Source organism: Macrotis lagotis, chromosome 1 (assembly GCF_037893015.1).
Source record: "Macrotis lagotis isolate mMagLag1 chromosome 1, bilby.v1.9.chrom.fasta, whole genome shotgun sequence".
In the NCBI taxonomy this organism is placed as follows: Eukaryota; Metazoa; Chordata; class Mammalia; order Peramelemorphia; family Peramelidae; genus Macrotis; species Macrotis lagotis.
The window spans coordinates 667,210,823-667,228,061 of NC_133658.1; the positions used below are offsets into that span (position 1 = coordinate 667,210,823).

Consider the following 17,239-nt stretch of genomic DNA (forward strand, 5'->3'; position numbering starts at 1 on the left):
TGGTCATATTAACAATGACATTTTGACCTCAAGCACATCTCATAAACAGAGGTTAACTTGACTGTTCACCTTGGCTTGATATTTGCAAAAGTTTTCTTCTTTAGCCAGAAGACTTATCTTGCTTTTCCAGCTGAATTTTCCTTTTCCCTTTTCCATGTCCTTATGTAACCACTTCTTACTGTTCAAACTAACCCATTCACCTTTCCTTCTTGCTTAAGTATGCTAAATCATCAATTTTTCTAGTACTGAATACCAATGATTTTCCCCCTATTTTTAGTAGTAATTTTCAAAGTATATGTATGATCAAATTCTGAGCTGAATGTCAATCATGATGTTTCTTACCTTCACTTTTTATATTTTTCCTAATGATTTTATCAATAACTTTTATCTGAATTTTAAAAGTTCAGTTATCTAAATAAGAGAATCACTTTTGCTTGGAAAACAGTTTCCACTAGACCATCCAAAAGAACAGAATCATTCTAAATTTTTTAAGTATCTGAACAAGTGTTGTGCTATGCTAGCCACTGTATGAAATAGACATGTGCATTTGTCTTAAGGATGTTTATAATTTAAGACAAAATACATTGAAGATATATAAAAAATAGGCACACATTTAAAAGTATTGAAAAAATATATAAATTAATGACACATATCCTATGTTGTCATCATCCATAGACAATTAAAGATATAAATGAATATCCAGTGAAAAACAATTATTTTTCATCCGGTTAGGTTGGGACAAGTTTCATAAATTAGTACTTCAGGGTCTGTTTGAATAATGCAAGAGAAATTTGGAAGAAGGAAGACACTGAAGATGTACAATACAGTCTATATAACTTGGGAAGTATAAACTTAGGAATTGTTAGACGGACAAAAAAGAGACTGAGTGAAAGCAAGAAGAATGGAAGGTTAGAGTCTTTATCTTGAATGAATGAATGAATGAATGAATGAATGAATGAATGAAAGAAATGGAACTGGAAAACAAACAAAAGCCACCAAAACAAATATAAGTAAAACAGTTTAGAAAAGTGAAAAAAACCCCCAAAGTAAAGCATAAACTTTTGACCCCAAATGATGATATCAAAACTATTCTAAGTTCTTAAAGAAGGAGAATTATATAGCTAAGTCTATCTTAAGTTTACAATGTTGGTGGAGAGTTTTGATGAAAAAATAAAATCAGAGAATTCTGGTAGTGTTTAAGTTCCTTGAAGTCAGGAACTTGTCATATTTGTTTTTGTAATCCTATCTCCTAGCATAGTACCATGTATTGAGTGGGCACTCATAAGAATATTTATTGATTTGAAAACATAGGCCCATATAGTTAATAAAAAGATGGCAGATATTTTGATTTCATAATAATCATAACAAGAATATTTTATGCTATCATTCTTGACATGTCTCCTAAAAGTATAGAACATCATTTCCCCTCAACTTTATGTCCATTTCCCATTATTACAGACAGCACAAGCATTTTCACTAAATATCATATACTAAAGCATTTCTTGTTAATTAGCCTTTCATATGTGATCATTAGCCATATCTAGATATTTCCTCCTGTATGTTTGATTCTATGGCTGTTTTCCCTCTCATCTCTACTGACATGAGGTATATTACTCTTTATACCTTTATACCAGTTCGTGAAAAACATCAAGTACAAAGTAAGAACTTAATAAATGCTTGTGGATTGACTGACCCTATTTCATTTTAGGATGAACTCAGGCCTTTTACACCTTATTTTCCCCTCAGTTCTGATTATACTGACTCCAGCTTAGATTTAGCATTTTTTTTATTGAGGGAAAAAAGAATAGTTTTGGTTAATGTTTTCACTTCATTAGCCCTAAGGATTCCTGTCAATCAGCCAGACAATTGGCACACATCAATTCATTTACCAACAAAAATTCCAGGATTGCAGAATTCTATGTTTATAGCACAAGTGAAAAGGTTTCTCCCCCCAGCCTAGCCTGCTTTCATCTACTTGAACAGTAGGTGGGAGTATTATCCAGCTCTGTTCTAGGCTTTATTTTCTTGGTTTGAGAAATTTAAGGGAAAATTGGATTATTCTTGGCAGCATTAAAATGATCATTAGGTTTTCCTGGGAAAACTTTAACTGAGCTAATTTAGTTTTGCATACCTACCCCTGCTTTGTGTTCAGAAGTGTGCCAGTAGTTCAATATGCAATATAACCTATCATGTATTGCACATATGGCTTTAGAGAAAGCTCCACATTTCTCTAGCAAGTTGATCTCTTTTCAACCATTGGCAACACATAGGTAAAAATAACAAGATGGGGGGAAAAGCTGACTCTTTTTCAAATGCTTGTGGCTTAAAGTGATGGAATATTTCCCACAACCAAGGTTTTGTTCTTGATATCCTCATAATACATATTATTATTACCAAGATATCCTTAAATATCAAGAATGAATAGTCTTAGTATTTGCCAAGGCAAAATCTGTACCCATTTCTTAAAGTACTAGTTGTAGGCAATTTTAGTTCTTTCATGATTACTGAGATGGCTTGCCAGTAATTGTGAAAATACATAATAAATTTCTGAACATCTGCAAATGATTTTATAAACTACAAGGGTTGTTCTGTTCAGTGCTTTTGTATATTTTGTGAAACATTGAGACTCTTTCTATTTTGTTAATGTTTAGAGCTTTGAGATGTCTGCTGAAGAAAAATAACCTGAGAAAAGCACAGAATTTAACTAACTGCATAGTATGCTGCCATATGGCACATTTGAGATTGTCTTAGGGGCTAATCCTTTTAGACACTACCTCTATCAACGGACCTTCAAATATTCAGATTTCCCCTCTTCTAATGGAATGAAAGTGGTAGGTCCTGCAATAAGCAATGTCCAAATGTTCTGGGGAAACAAGAAAAGCCCACAGTTTTTCTTTACACTTGCCAGTTCTTATGTGAGATGTTTCTGTGGCATGGAGAATAAAACCCAATGCAGTTTGCTGCTCTTAAACATATGAAGCTGAAAACCTACCTTTCATATTCATTAAGAGATAATATTATTTTCAATGTAGAATATTTCAGCACAGGGCACAGAATCAGAGATGTTAGGAATTGAAAGGAAGATTATGTTGCATAACCAGTGCCTGAACAAAGATTTTTGGAAAAAGTAACTTAAGGAGATGATTAATAGATGCCTCTTCATATATGCCTCTTTCATATCTGTAGTTCAGTGCTTCACAGTAATGTGAAATTTTTCCTGGTTTCTCAAAGCCTGACAGCAGAATGTAAATTCTGGTTAGGGTTACCAGGCTGAAAAGACTTGGAGTATGGTCCAAGTGAAAATATGCCTGTCAAGATGACTACATAACATATTTATTGAAATTATTTGAATATGCTGACATGTGTATTATAGAAATATATATCTGTGCATGTATGTGTATGCATATATATGTTCAGACTTGCAAACATGGCTCAATCTTATAAACACATAGAAATGCTTTTATTATATAAATATAGAAAAAAGAGTCAGAATTTAAACTCTACACCCAAATCAGAATGGAAATTTGGGTAGTTAATTCGAAAGTTCAATACCTTTTCCATGAAGAGTGAAAAAATGTGGGAAGACAATTTCAAGTACCACTATCAAGTTGTGGCACTTCTGGCCCTTCATTGTGGCCATCTGCTCATCAATTACTACAGATACCTATTGCCTACCACCTATTGCTGTGATGGTATTGATACCATGCTAAGTAAATGTGATGGTCTTGGGCAAGATAGGACACTGATGCTAGACCCCTGGGTGTAGACAGTCCCCAATAACAGAATTCTCTGTGGTGAGCTTTGCAAACTGGCCAGTTTAGAAAAGAGAGGAAGTGCCTAATGTGAGAGAGGAAATGTGGATATATGTCTTTGGAAGTCTTTTATCTTGGGTCACAGTGTTCAAAACAAAATACTTCAGTCTTTTTTATAGTCAGAGGGGAAAATAGGCTATCTGGAGTCCAGAAGTACTCTAGATTGACAACCTCAGTTTTCTTCTTTATATGGTATGTATAGGTTGTCTTAATGCATAAGAGTACTCTCCATCAAACTTGGGAATTAAAGTCTATTTTTCCTTCTTAATATTTTAGATGTATCTATTGTTAGTAAAATGAAAAAGGATTGATTTATTAATATTTTAAACAGTCAAGGAAGAGTCTGTTTATTTTAGAGAAAAACTATTCTAATTCCTTCTGTATGTTTTGAAACAGATATATGAGAACATTGGAAAGAAATACTGCCTTAGCTTTTAAAGGAGCATTCCTTTGAACTTAGTGAAAGAGAAAGCAGAGTGCCAAATGACCTACCTCAGAGCAAATGGTACTGTTACAATGATGACTATGTTTATTAAGAAAAAAGAAATCTTTTTTTTTCTCATTTGTTTAAAGTATAATGGAAACAAATTGAAACTTGCAATGAGCTCACTGGTTGTCTAAGCCAGCATCTCAAATGTTCTGAGCTTGGAACATTATCTGAAACCATGAACTGTTAAACTATATAACATGATAAAGAAGAATGATGTTCAAATATATATTTGAAAAGAGATGATTCCAAATCAATGAATGGTCTTGTGTAATTTCCAAGAAGTATCACAATATGGATCAGTAATTCATTTGGAACATAGAATCCTATGGAGTTGCCTGGAGCTCAAATAAATTATGTAGTTTATCACTTGCTCACATGTTCACATAGCTAATATTTGTCAGGGGTAGGACTTGAGCTCTGATCATTCTGACTCCCAAGAGCAAACCTCCATCTGCTACTCCAATTCTTTCTCACTATAAACAGTTTTACAATATAAACAAAACATTATACCAGGGGTTCTTAACTTTTTTTGTGTATGTCATGGACCCTTTGGCAGTCTAGTGAAGTTTATAGACCTATTCTAAAAAATATTTTTTGAAATGCATAAAATAAAATACATGACATCATCATGGAAAATGGTTGTTTTAAATAAAAAGATGAATGAGAGAAGAAAGTAGGAAGAAAAGAAAGGAAAAAGAGAGGAAAGAAATGGGGAAATAAAGATGAGACAACAAGGGAAGAAGGAGAGAGAGGGGAATAAAAAGAAAATTGAGGAAAGGAAAAGATGAAAGTCTGATTAAATACCCTTATAGCATATGTAATTAAATGGAAATTAACTGCAGTGACAGAATGGTTTAGATTATAGAATCATCATCATACTTGTAAATAGATTTAAAACTGTAATCTTGAATCTAAAAAAATCTATTTATAATAGAAAATTTAGAGTTGGCAATGCTGTTTTTTATAAATAGGGATCTCTTTTCAATGCTCAGAGCAATAGCTAAGGTAGGGTGGCTGATTCTTTGATCCAAAGTATAGAATTAAAGAGGTCACCAACTGAACATTAGCAGGTAAGAAATGACCTCATTTGGTACATAGTAAGAAAAATTAGCTCAGGAAGTTGTATCTCAGGAGAACTCCTCTTATTGGACTTTATTCCTTCCCCATCAGAGAGGATTGCCCATGAAACAGGATCCTATACTTCATCTTTCTCACATCTTAAGATCTCCTCCCCCATCACCCTAATCCCACACCAACAAAAGCTTTATGTTTTGACCCTAAGGTCTTCCCTGAACTTCTTCCATCCACCTCAAGTGAATTAATCTTTAAGATTTTCTTTAAGAATTTTCTTCTACCCAAAATCTCAGTTCTCTATTACACTCCCCTAGGGTCATGTAAGATGACAAAACATGATAATGAGTTTTTAATATATTATCTTCTTCCACTTAAAATACAAAGGCCTGAAAAAAGATTACAACATAAGTTTTGTTTGTCTTATAGTCTGAGTCCTTGTAATCCTATTTGGAATTTTCTTGACAGATACTGGAATTGATTTGTCATTTCTTTCTCTAGCTCATTTTATAGATGAGGAAACTTAGGTAAACAGGGGTTAAGAGACTTGCCATTAGTTAAGGATCTGAAGCCAGATTTGAACTCAGGAAGATGAGTCTTCTTCACTACTCTATCCAAGTAACTTTCACACAACAAAAGTAGTTAATGTTAATAAAGAGATTTTAGTCTCTGTGGCAGACTAATGGAAGGAAGGAAGAGTTTGGTCAGGTCAGCTTTTAAATACTCCTCAAGTCACATCAAATAAGTGGTTGCCTTATCCCATTATACATAGAACTAGCCCTATTCTAACATATTGAGTAAGAAGTGCTTGTGGTCCAAAAGGATCAGAGAAGTCCTAAAGTGTGAGAGTCATGAAGCCACTTACATGGTTGTAGTGGAGAGGCAATGGCAGGAGGTTGTAAGACATGAGAGACAGCAAAGGTATTCTAATGGAATGTTGTCATACACTCTACTGAAATGAAGCATTTTATTCAACATTCAGTCAGCAAAGATTTCTTCAGGTTTGGAAGATGGGGAAAACAGAGCAATGAAAGGATTACCATACTGAGTTATCATTTTGGATTTTGAGGTTCACAGAATCACATAAATTTGAAGATTGAAGCTAAAGTAGCATACTACAATCTAAAATATTCATTAATCAAATAATGGCCAAAATATAAATTCTGGCAGTGACTTTGAGTATTAACATCATTATTATTTAACTAAGACTCTTTCAATATGTTTCTATTTAAAATGACTTTCAAATTACAATCTTTTGTGCCATTTGGTATTAATGTTTCTCAATAAAAAGAACAAGAATGAAATCAATTTATTTGTGGTCACACAAATGAGAAATTGGAATAAATTCTCTTATTTCTGGAGTCTGATAATCTTAATGAGCTCAGTTTTTTCCCCTAATAGCCTGTTTTAGCACAATTTCAACATCTTTCTTCTCTTCCTCCTCTTTCTTCCCTCCCTTTCTTCCACTTCATCTTACTATGCAGTTTGTTTTTCAGGTTTCCAAAATATTTTCTTAAAACAATTTATTTCTGCTTCAAAAAGCTCACAGCAATCTACCTTAGTCTAACAGTATTCATAATACAAGTTCTTCTTGTTGCTTCTTCAAGTACAAGCTTTCAGTAGATTCTCATTTGCAAGGTTATCTTAAGTAGTACATAATGACATTGTGTGGAAGGAAAGTAATCATAACTTAAGCCTTTAGTTTCTCATGAACTTCAGTTTTAAATTTTATGGCTACACAATTCTTTTGTCCTACAGGATAAATTAAATTGCAATTTCACTTTCATAGAATTCTTTTATCTTGAATAAACATATGACTGGCATGGAAGAAAATAAAGAAGCACTTAGTACACTCTTATTTGAAAATACATGCCTAAAGGAACCAAATAATCCATGAAATTTGGGTGTCAAAATTAATTTTTTTCTCTTTTCATTTATTAATTAGTTCATTTTAAGAAATTTATATTTAAAGCAGTTATCTTAATGCTATCAAATGGGAAATTGCATATCTTTTAATGCTATATTATTATTTTGTAACACTAATAATAGAGGAAATATTTTATGATAATAAAATTTAGCTTTTGTTTTCAAATTAAGAAAAGTTCAATTCAACATATAGTTATTGTTTATTATAAGCATTGTACTAGGTGTTATGGATGGAAAAAACAGTCTCTGCATTTGAGAAACATGTTGTATTCATACAATGTGCCATATCACCTACTCAGACAAATGTTTATTGAATAAATGAAGCCCTGAATGCTATTATTTAGATTTTAAAAAGGAATCCTTTTTTAGTATTTGTGAGGCACATGTGTATATGGTGCTTTGCACATAGTAGGAATTAATAAGTTTTGGATTGAATTCCATCTTCTATTGTATTTTTTCCAAAAATGGTGGTAGTTATACTCCAGCGAAGTGGCTAAGATGACTTTAAAATTGCCTGTAAAATTTTATTAATTGAACATTTTAATTTAAAATAAATTACCTTAACAAAGTGGACCTTTATTTCTTTTTCTCCTCCTTTCTTCCTTTCCCATCTGAGATCTATGTGCTGGTATTTTAGGGATTTCCTTGAAGTTAACTATTTTTTTTAACTAAGAAAAGTATATAGAGGACTTTGAAAAAGACTTTTCCATGATTAACAACCAGAAACAACATCTATTTTTGTCATGCCATTATTAATTCCAAAGTGATGGAGATGATTAAAAAATATATTTTTAAAGTCTTACCCCTGTTGGCAAGCATATCCTTCAAAACTTACCTACATCTGTTATCCATAAACTCACATTTCTCTACTAAAAAGTTTCTAAGAATTCCAATTTCCCTTTTCAGTGATTTCTTCTTCTAGTGTTGATAAATTTCCCTTGAAGAGGACTAGAGAGTCCTAATAAGATTCAAAGTCAAAGCTATGGACAACCCTCCTGAATCCCCCATTATGGCTGCTAAGCATGAAAGGGTAGAACCAGTAACATTCTTCTAAAGGCAGATTTGGAAGAGATAATAGTGTAAAGTAACATATCTTCCCTTTCAGGCCCCAACATGAAAACCCACAGCTGGAGCTGAATTCCTCTGTTTATTTTCTTCTGACCTTATGAAAGAGAGTAATGTTATCTAGATGGCCACCCTGATGACATCCAGACCACCGGCAGGATTATAATTGTGTCAGAGAACTTCAGAATACACCATGTCATACTTTAAGAGGAGGAATTCAAATTCAAACAGTGAAGTCTTTTGTTTCTACTTAAACATTGTCTCAAAGGAATTGTCTATAGAATTATTGCTAAACAATGTTAAATAGAGTGTCTCTTTCTAAAACATACTTGTTTCCCTTAAAATAATTATGGAGTGATGGGTGTAAACACTAACATTTTCATCCTAAGGTTTGATTTTCTTGCATAGATATTTAACCCAAAGTGACTGCTTCTTTAAACTATGCCTTAAGAAGTCTGCCTATTTCTCCCCAAAATAAAACTACATAGAATAAACAAAAGGGCTAAAAAGTTATGGATTATTTAGAATTATAGATTTGTTTAGAAATAGAAAAGTTATGGGTTTATTTAGAAATAATTATGACTCAGAATTGGGGCTCATAGTGGAAAATCTCCTTTCAATAATTTCCAAGTTGGTATGCCTAGCAGCAAACATGATCCCTGGCACATGGCAGATACTCAAAAAATTCTTGTTGACTAATTGATGTTGGATATTTTGCTACTACTCCTTTTGATTTTTGTGCATACTCCTTCCCTCCATACACATAATTAATTTTGTTTTTTAAATGAGTTTAACAAACAAAAAAAATTCATGTGTGGATACAGATCTCTCCAGCAATCCTGGAAAATGGAAAGGCTTTATTAGGTAATCTAAAAGGAATTCATTTCTGCTGTGCTTTCACTAAGTAGAGACAGAAATCCCAAAAGGTTAATGCAACTCCCTACTCTATAGTTAACAAATGACTTGTGCATGAATGGTTGTCTCATGTTTTCCATTGTCATCTTGACATGAAACATGCAAAGTTTCTGACTTTGAAAACACCAGATTTTTTTCCCCCTACAACTAAATTTTTTTTAAACATTAAAAGCAATAAAAAGAAAGGCAGTGTTCTCCTAAGGAACATTGTTTAACAAGAAACATTGCATGACAAAGTATTAAAACAATTACTGTACAAATGGAAACTTTAAAAACTTTGGTTAAATTGAGAACATTCAAGGATGTCTATCTTCCTTTTTGTTTTTTGGAAATATATAAATGCTTCCTGATACTTGGATGATGATAATTGAAAAGGGGAGATAAAGGGGAATCCTAGAGGTCTACAGAAGTTATTGCATTTCACAATTTGCTATAAGTCTGGCCCAATGTTACAGAAATAAAAGCTTTTCTTTGGAAACTAATAAAACTGGGAATATAGACGGCTGTGACATTTAAATCTATCTCTCCAAGGAGATGTTGAATAGCAACAAGAATGCTGATAAATACAACATATAAACTTGAACAAGCAGGATATATGAAACTTCATGATCAAACAATAATCCACAATAAGAAAAACACAGGTAGAAAGGAAAATTTCATATGACCTAATCAGGGAAAAGATTGACAACATGCTAACTCTCTATTCTGTGAGTTGTGGTAAAGGCCTGTAATGATTTGATAGAATGATTTGCTGATCAACAACAACAATGAATGAGACTTTAAATTTCAAGAAATTAAAGATACTATCCTTTCTAAACTTTGCATCTGTTTTAGAACCTAAGCATAGTATTACACTTCTAATATTTTTCAATTACTAAATTGGATAGAATTTAGTCAAAGATTATAGATTTTTCAAACGACAAAAACAAACATTTGGTCTCTACATTTCTCCCTCTCTAGCCAAGTACAATATTGATGGGAGAGGCCATAATATACCAGCCAAGAGTAAAATAGAATTTTATTTATTATTTTAAAAAAGAAATAAAAATTCATTTGAACTATTTTTACATTAATGAAATTTAAAAAGTGAATAATTGCCAAAATACTGATTTCCATTCTTGATAAATGTTTTTGATGTGGGACTAGAACACTACTCAGGACATGAGATCTTTTCCTGTTTCTAGCATGGCCAAAGTAGCTTTGGACATCATTTTCTTCCTCCAACGTCTAGTTTTCTCATTTGTTAAATGAGTGTGTGCAATAAACAGTTTCTCTAAGAGACTCTTAATACAAATATACATGTAACTGACAACATAGTCAAAAATTCAAAGACATATCACCATATTACATATCATTTTGAGCCTCATTCATTTGTTAAAATTAAGTTCTTTAAGATGATTATTTTGAATAACAATGCTGGCACAAATCTGTATAATTCTTATTCTCTGCTATGCAGTCATTTTCAGATTTTCTTAAAAATTTAGACTAGTTATATCTACCCAGCCAAAACTAAGGAAAGGTTGAACCATTATTCAGCAAGTCTGATGACATTTAGAGAATTTATTCAGAATCCTTAGGCAACATGACATGAACTTTGCCTGAACCATCTGGATTGACTATGAGGACTATCTTAAATTTATGGGCCAGCCACTCAGACCTCTCCATTTCTTTCAGTCCTGTATTGGCATAATTATTTTAATGCATAATTTAACAAATAGTATAAATATGGTTCAATATTTCACTGTTTTTAAAAAAACACTTGAAATATTTTCTATGCTAGTGAATAAATGATTCAAAATTTAATCATAATTTATATAGAGTAATGAATATTGAATTATACTCATTTAATTTTACCACCCACCTCAATTTTTTTCATAACTATCTATAAGTGATGGATTTGGGGTCAAATGTTTATGCAATGAAGGATGCAATTTTTCACTCCCAAAGCCACTATTGGGCTATATGACTTTAAAAAAAATTCTTCTAGCTTCTAGTACCTCATCGAACCCCAGAATTACTACATATTCCATATTTATAGTGTGTGTGCATATAAATAATTTATTTATTTATGTATTACTTACATTGATAAAATGTAAGTTACTTGAGGACAGGAACTATTTTCTTTTTGTCTTTATTCACATTGTTTAAAAGAATGGCTAGTGTAATGCTTAAAAAGTAGCTGTTGGTACATTGCTTTTTTTAAAATGGGATTAGTTCACTAATTAGTCACTAACAGCTGAGTCTTAATTCTTCCTCAACTATTTAATAACTGTGTGACCATGGACAAATAACTGAAACTCTTTCAGGATTTTTTTTTCTCATCTGTAAAATGGGAGTAATAATAGCACTTACCTCAGAAGGCTGTTAGGAAAGGCAAATGAAATAATGTATAAAAGTGCTTTGGGAACTCTAATGTACTAGATAAATGTTTATTATTATTATTATTATTATTGGAAAGAACTGAAAAATCTATGTAGTGATCAAATGGGTATTGAAAACTTACAATTACCATATTTATAGGTGTTGTTTTTTTATTCTTACCAAATTTAAACTCTTTTTAGTCAAACAAGTTGATGAAAACCTCATTCTGAATAGTGAAGTAAATTTGCAAAATTGTGGGGCCTGGGAGAGTCTTTATATACATAAAGTATGTGAGTTGAACAAAGTAAGGATGAATGGGCATGGAAAGATTTCCTCTGAAGACCTCTCTTCCACCAAAAGACCAAAAAAAATTGTATGAGATCAGGTATCATTCTCTAGTCAAAAAAACCATTTATTAAGCACATTTGATACATATCTTCTAGATACAAAGACTAAAAAGTACCTAACCTCAAAGAACCTTCATTTTTCTGGAAACCAAAAAGTAAGACACTATCAAGACAGTTTTATATACTTTTGAGATTATCTATATATAACTCCCTTTTGGAGTTATATTTCCCTTATTGCTATCATTATTTCAAAAGTATTTGCACATAAAATGAATTTAAAATTGATGCAGATTTGTTTATTATGAGATAATTATTTATAAGTACTATTCATGTTCTGTTAACTGAATTGTTTAATGAGAATAGCTAGATAAATAGAAAATGGGCATGTGTCATGAGCATTACTATGCATCACAAACATTTAAATGGCTGAATTGGACATATATTTGGTTTAATATTCATAGGAAAAATAAATATTATTGGAATATTTTTTGGGGGGGAGTAGTCAAAAACACCAGGAATTATTTTGAATTATCCTGTCATATTTCAAATTAAAGTTATATTATTATTGTCATGTCACTGAAAGGTGGAAAAATAGTTTAAGGAGTTTATAAGTTTTCATTAGGAACATGATGCATAATATTTCCTCTCCAGAGCCTTTATATTTTCCAAAACCATTTTGAAATATTCGTCATACATGTCATACAATGTCACATCCAAATTGGCCTCTCTGAAGAAAACTCTAGGTCGACCACTAGATGGCAGCTCATTCTATTAGAAACTCTGAGACTTGAACTACAGGAAATTGAACAGACTTCATTACCACACTAGGGGAAAAAAAACAATTCAGAAATTAAATGTTGCTTTCACAGCATTTAAAGAATATGAAATGTGTGAGGATGAGGAACATATTTTTGGTTTTCCAGAAAACTGTCCTGAATAGAGCAGAAAGTTTGAGTCTTAGTCTGTACTTTTCTGAGTATCTCTGGCTCTGACAGCCAGACTAAGAAACTCAGAGCTCCAAGCTGCATCTGCCTATTCTCAATGGGCTGGAGATTCCTTCCCCAGCTTCCTGTCAACTTTGCCAGAGTCTGAGGAAGGCAAAATTTCATTTTTGAAATTATTCGAAACTCTTCAGAAAGTAAGGTATACTTATCACATCATCCATTATCCTTCTGCCTTTCATGGAATTGGGGTGTGTTTGTGGGGGTGTTTGGTGTGTGAGTGTGTGGTGTGTGATGTGTATGTTGGGAGAGGACCAGAAGATTCTTCCCTCCTTCCTGGCCCCTTCTACTTAACTTAGTTACATCAACAACACTAGTAATTGGAAGCTGGAATCTTTTTTTTTTCTCCTATTGCACTGTCCCTCCCATAAATACAGTCAGTAGATATTCGGAGAGAAAAAGAAAAGATAGCTGGCCTCAGTGGGAATGAAGGTATCAGAAAAGACTTATTATTCCCCATAAAAACCAATTGGTGAAGACAATTAAGCTAAAGACAAGTTAAAAGGACATAGGTAACTATTGCTTTTGCTCCACATTTTTAAGCTATTATCTTCATAGAATGTTGTTTGAGGAGATGAAATTATGAAATGTAAAAAGCATGTTTTTTGTAACACTTTCAATGAAAATCAAGTTTTGTCATTGTTTGGGAGTTGTTAGGATTTCTTAGCAGCTGAGAAGAGGAATGAAGATAACATTGGAGGGATAGTATGGTAATTTGGTTAGCCTGAAGAAGAATCTTTCTAAGGGGTACAGAGACTTTAGGGAGTCAATTATTAGCATATGGAGTTGTGAGGGAGGTAAAAGTCAGGGAAGATTTTTTTCCCTAACAATGACCAGGAGATGATATTCATTATGTTGTGCCTGTGAGGGCAACATTGGAATTTGAAGGTTAATTAAAAAGTGATTCTTACATTACATTCAAGCAGCTACAATGCAAAACCAAAAAGCAAAAGATTTATCATCCCAATTTTAGACAAATGCAATTCTTTTACCATTTTAATTATGTTAAATATCAATTTCTGTAGTCTTTCTGATCCAATTTCTCATTTTTATCCAACATTCATATGATTTTAAGAGAAGTGAAAAAAAAAGCAATGAAAATTAGTTTCATTCAACAGCTCAGCAGTTCAACTAACCCGATGAAACAAGTTAGTATATTACCTGGTTTGCAGACTAGTCAACCCATTCAAGATGAAACTGCAATCCTGAAAGTAAGCTACTTATTAATTCATATGCAGTTATAATGCATACTATGATAGGAAAAAAGCAGATATCTTACAATTCACAGTTTTAAAAGATCTTAATAGACTTTGCAAAAACTTGAGACAAAGTAAAAAAAGATGAAAAAACATTAAAGACTGCTAAAATCATTTACCTTTCTTCTGTGCATGAAAAAAAAAGAACCCAGAGGACAGAGGACAGACATCGACTTTGCTGTTTTGCAGAAAGCATATTTAACAGTACTCGTGAATTATAATGTTTCCCTTAAGATTCTTTAAAACATACCATTTTAGTGCCCAAACAAAGCCCAATGTACAGTTTCAAGAGGTAATTCAGAAAATAGCTGGGACTACAGAAGTGTTACAAGAAACCAATAACTTCCAGACTGCCTAGGGAAGCATTCCAAGATGTTAACAATCCATTTTTTTTAAAATAGTGATTTTAAAAGTTTCCAGTGCCTTTAATGTGAAAACCAGTTAGTTTAGCAGCATTTTCTTCTTTTAAAAAAAGCAACATCAACAAAATACAGAACATTTTAAGTTTTCAACTAATATTATCCAACAGAATATAGAAAAGACAATTATGAGTGATTAGATTTTTAAAAATCAGGAGTTAACTAAGAAAAGACACATCTTGGAAATTCCATTTTCTCCCCTTTAGAACCCACTTATAAAGGGACAAAAAAAAAACAACCATAAAGTTATTTGAAATGGGAATTACTCACCTTCTTGTTGTGCCAAAATAATTGAGGGGTGAAATACAGCAAGAATTACCAAAGTCAGTATTTGCACAAAGCTCATCATGTCTAAATATTAGACATGAGACTCTTTGTGCAAAAAAGAAGGGGGGAAAGAAAAATCAGTTCAAAGTAGCACCATCAATTGCTCCCTGCCCTTCAGCACCGGGCCCTTCATAAAACAGCCACTGAGATTCCTTTGCTTTGGCCTTAAATAGGAAAAACTTTGGCTTCCCTTACTTTCCAGCCCCTTTCTGAAATATGAGAGCAGCACCCATCCCCTTAACAGTAAAAGAAATGATTAATATTTCGCTTGCTCTTATAGACTAAAACAGCCTCCAAAACTAGATAAAGAGCACATCTGGAGCTGTGATATGTGATGGAGCTATAACTATTGGTATACAATGAATTGTGCTGTATGACATGTGTGTATACATATATATATATATATTTGTTTATAACATATGGATATTGAAAGAAGCACACTGGTTTGCTGAGCTTTCTCAAAGAAAACTTGGTTTGTTAAAAGTCCCCCTTTTGATAATAAGAACTAGTTGACACAGAGGACTTGCATTGCCCAGATCTTAGGTCTAGGTAATTTTTACACCTGATCCTATTAAGAGATTATTTGTGTTGGAATATTGCCAGAATACACCCAAGCTAAACTGAACAATCAAAGGGAGAGCTAAGGGAGACTAATGGAAAGAAGTGTCTGCTCCCCCACCCCCTCCTCTCCTCTACCCAACCACCCTGACCCTGAGAGATGAATTCCAATGAGACATCAGACTGAAGGGTCAAGATCTGGGCTCAGCTTGAATGGTATATGAAAAGTTAGATCTTTATCTAAAATTTTTTGTACCCTCCACAAATTTATCCAGTCAGCCAAATCACATTGGAGACTTTGCAAAAGCTGATTTTTCTTGTGAGATTTCCAGCATGTCTACTGATTTCCCTAGCCAGAAAAATCATTAAAACAGATTTTTTTCCTAGAGGAAATTGAGTTCTTCCATTCCTTGTTTTAGTTTGAAATTGGAAGAGAAATCTAAACTTATCACATGGCAAGGTAACATGATGTCTCAACTGGTTCTCACTGTTATCTTTGAACTGGTTTGAACATTCCCAATTTAAAACCTCCAAAGTATGGAGACCCAGATCTATAAGGGATAAAATTTGGAAAGTATTTGAAACATAAATCCTGGTCCCATTTCTAGTACCACTGAGTTTTTCTTAAAAATTTGTATTCAAACACTCCCTAATACTAAACTCTATTATTCCAGCATTACCTCTTATTATATCACATCTACTCCAGTTTAACCAAGTTAATGATCCAGAATCTTGTCCAAAGAATGACTTTCTAACAAGTATTGCACATTTTCCCCATTCTAAAATTTCTACTCCTCCAAATTAATATCTCAATCCCTCCCCCTCCTCCCTCTTCCCCCTCCCCCTTGTTCACTTCCTCCCCCCCACAGAAAGTTTTCATTCTTTTTTATTTTTTTGTTTTTGTTTTTTGCAAGGCAATGGGGTTAAGTGACTTTACCAAGGTCACACAGCTAGGTAATTATTAAGTGTCTGAGACTGGATTTGAACTCCTGTCCTTCTGATTCCAGGACCAGTGCTTTATCCACACCACCTAGCTGAACCGAAAGCTTTCATTCTTTAGGAAACCTATTATATGAATCCTACTGTGTTAATAGTATTATTTCTTATTCTGTCTCTCCTTAAAACTTATGGATTGAATTTGTAGTATAGCATAACTGCTCCTTTAATTTTGAATGTAAATATTCCACACAAATGGATTAAATAATCTCTTCCTTTTCCCCACCCCTAACCCTCAGTTACTTTGAATAACAGTCAAGATGTTTTTGCACATGAGATCATTTGGTGACTGCCATGTTATATGTCTGATACAATCTCTTTTTCTACCATCCCTTTTCTTCACTCTGAAGACAATTATGTATATGCAATGACTCCAAATCTCAGTCCTCCTAGTTCAGTTAATTCTCAGTTATTCCACCTTAGGCAAACTTTTGTCATACACATTTTCTTTATCCCTCTTCTTTTTTTTCCTTTTTTGTTCTTATTCTCATTCAATTGCCTGAGGAATTTTTTCCTTTTTTTAATCTATCCTCTCTATTCCACTTACAACTCATGTTTAGGATGAATTTATTCCAATTATGACTGACAAGAATAATAATAGTGCTAGTGTTATAACTGCATCTGGGAGATAAAATGGTTTACATTTTAAAGAGAAAGTAGTCATAAATGGATCAATATTATAAAACTCTACAAAC

The 17,239-nt window shown here is 32.9% G+C and overlaps 1 protein-coding gene across 1 annotated transcript in view; it reads right to left on the reverse strand.

The window, feature by feature from the left end:
• The window catches only part of COL3A1 (collagen type III alpha 1 chain), a 63,214-nt gene extending 48,070 nt beyond the window's left edge, over positions 1-15,144 (reverse strand). The window contains exon 1 of the mRNA XM_074215520.1: positions 14,934-15,144. Coding sequence (XP_074071621.1) covers positions 14,934-15,012 — 79 coding nt within the window. The 5' untranslated portion in view covers positions 15,013-15,144. The remainder of the gene's footprint in view (positions 1-14,933) is intronic.
• Positions 15,145-17,239: the final 2,095 nt, after the last annotated feature.